Source organism: Astatotilapia calliptera, chromosome 6, assembly GCF_964374335.1.
Source record: "Astatotilapia calliptera chromosome 6, fAstCal68.1, whole genome shotgun sequence".
NCBI classification, from domain to species: domain Eukaryota; kingdom Metazoa; phylum Chordata; class Actinopteri; order Cichliformes; family Cichlidae; genus Astatotilapia; species Astatotilapia calliptera.
Genome location: NC_137427.1, coordinates 22419094 through 22421856, shown reverse-complemented (window position 1 = coordinate 22421856; position 2763 = coordinate 22419094). Strand labels below are relative to the sequence as shown.

The following is a 2763-nucleotide window of genomic DNA, read 5'->3' as shown; positions in this document are numbered from 1 at the left end:
GTTATTAATTGCGATTAATCTCAATTACTTTATTAATAGCCTGGCTCCAATTACATTTTTTTTATTCTTTATATTTTAAGATTGTAACAGACATTTATGCAACACAATGAAGTAAATGCAGAATAAACACAAAGAATGTATGCTGAAATTCAAAGAGAATTTTAATAGTTTTCATCAATCTTTAACACAGTGAAAACTTACAAAAAACCTTTAAGGCCATCAACAGTGACTGAACCCAGGCCTACAGGTTAAAGTGAATATCATAACAATAAAGGGTGCACAAAACTCAGTATTTAAAACACAAAAAGACAAAGCTGAAAACCCAGAATGTTGAACATTTTTCACTTCAAAGGAGCAATCTGGATTAGTCCTTCTTTGCACTCAGCCAGTTACTGAGGCAGACTATTCTGTTTACATTGTCTGATGACAAAGAAGCACGCTTCTTTTGAATGATGTGACCTGAGAGTGAGAATAATCTCTCACAAGGCACTGTGGTTGCAGGGGTTGACAGGTACTTGCGTGCAATAGGTGCCAGCCTGGCATGTGCTCCTTCTCTCTTTAACCACCACTGTAGTGGACACTCTCCTATGTCAATTTTGGGCTCTGCTTTGTACAGATTCAGACAGCAGTCTATAGCATCTTCCTCTTCCTCTGTATCTGAATCAGGAGAACCCAGCAAGCAGATGGACATCTTGCTCTTCTTTGGTGAGGGTTCCTCTGTTGTCTGAGCAGATGGTTGGTGTGCATCCGTCTCTGACATCAGAAGGTCATGTACTGATGCCCACACCTCTCTTCTTTCATCTTTGGAAAGGCATTTAAGATCTTTAAACCTGGGATCAAGGGCAGTAGCGATCTTCAGCCATGTGAGATTGCTGCTGTCCCTCCGCTGAGCTAGGTCTGTGGTAAAAATCTTCTTAAACCTCAAAACGTAGACTGGGTCATCATCTGAGGGCTCCATAATCCTGAACAAATGACACAAGGCTGGCAACACCATGGAACAAGAGACATACCGCTCTCCTCCCAGCAGTTCGGTAACATATCTGCAATAGAAAGATCAAGTCTGTATTTTTCTATTAATCACACAGAGACAAACATAAAAACTACATATGAAAATACACAGAGAGGTGGAGGTGGAGAACATACTTGAAAACAAAGCTAGAATGCAAAGATAGACACACAATCATGAGAAACAAAATGTATTTACCTGCAAGGTTCCAGTAGTTCCTCCAGCTTTTGCAGTCTGTCAAGCTCCTGGTCAGTCAACATAGTCACCTTGCTGTTTTGTTGAGTCAGGATGGTGGTCAGCCCAAATTTGTTTCTCTGGATCCGCTTGATCATCTCTAGGGTGGAGTTCCATCTTGTTGGAACGTCCTGAACAAGCGGTTCTGTTTGATGTCCATGTGCAGCTTGCTGTGCCTTTAATTCCTGAGCGTTTGCTGGACTATGCTTAAAATGTCCAACAATCTTGCGACATTTGGCCAGAGCCCTTTCAAATGCGCTGTCATTAAGAGAAACTGTGACTGTTCTTTGCAGAATGTGGGCCATGCAGGGCATGTGTTCAAATGGAAGTAGTCTGGCGGCTGCAACCATGTTACGAGCACTGTCGGTGCCAAGCGTGGTTACCTTGTCCTTGATTTTCCATTCGTTTGCAACATTCAGAAAATGGTCAGCACACGCCTCAGCATAGTGTCTCTCTTCAGTTTTACTCACTGTTAGTGCAAATGATTGCATAGTCCAGTCGTTATCAATAAAATGCGCCATGACCCCCAAGTAATTATCGTTGTTCACCGAAGTCCAGTGGTCTCCGGTGAGAGCGACATTCCTTACTTGCACAAGCTTGCTGGACTGCTGAGCCCTCTGGTCCCCATACAAAGTGTGCAGTCTCGACACAATGGTTCCTCTCGAGGGCAGATTGTAACACTCATCTCCTGATGCAGCACGAATGACTTCTCTCAGTCCATCATCTTCTACTATGCTAACTGGTCGGCAGTTTTTAGCTATCCAAACAACCAAGGAATTGGTTACCTTTTCTCTCACATTTTTTGTTATTCGTCCACAAGCACCATACTCCTGAAGCGTAGACTGGCGAGGTCCCGTAGAGGTGGATTCAGTTGGGTGTTTTGCTCTCAGGTGATACGCCAGTGATGAACTGCTTCTGTGGTACTTGAATTCAGCGTTGCAAATTGTGCATCTTACTCTCGTTTTGTCCAACAAGCCATCAGGCAACTTCTTAAAGAGAAACTTTCCACCCAAAAGTCCGCCCTCGTCCATGCTTGCGTGTGTTAGCTAGTGTTAGCTAGATAGTAGCATGGTGTCACTTCTTCTTCTAATCATTTCTGTCAGGCCAAACGCCAGCATAGCACACTGTTGCCCCCTCCTCCAGAGGTGCTCATGAATTTAAAGGTCTTAGATTACAGGAAATTAATAAAAAAACAAAATCAGTGTTAAATTTTTTTAATGCATTAAACATTTCGCGTTGATCTTAACAATTAACGCGATAATTTTGACAGCACTAATCACAACATAAAGAGGGTTGGCCTGTCAACACTAGCTTGTGTGCTACAACAGCATGGAGTACATATGTAACAGATATACATGGTTGCCTTTGAGTGAAGAGAGATTCAAGGACCTATTCGATAGATATTCATCTTGCAATACTTTGTACAGACGTAAACTATGACAACTACATGTAGCTCATCAATGATTCTTGGTTATTCTGATTCTTTTTTTTAGAATAATGGGCTAGAATGCTGCACCCACACA

The 2763-nt window shown here is 42.2% G+C and overlaps 1 protein-coding gene across 1 annotated transcript; it reads right to left on the bottom strand.

Moving 5' to 3' along the window:
• Positions 1-320: 320 nt before the first annotated feature.
• Positions 321-2427, bottom strand: LOC113024220 (E3 SUMO-protein ligase ZBED1-like). Its single transcript, XM_026171097.2, has 2 exons — positions 1205-2427; positions 321-1040 (listed from the first exon to the last, which is right to left on the bottom strand). The coding sequence occupies exons 1-2, from the start codon at positions 2269-2271 to the stop codon at positions 365-367; spliced, it is 1743 nt and encodes a 580-aa protein (XP_026026882.1). The 5' UTR covers positions 2272-2427; the 3' UTR covers positions 321-364.
• Between the last annotated feature and the right edge of the window lie 336 nt (positions 2428-2763).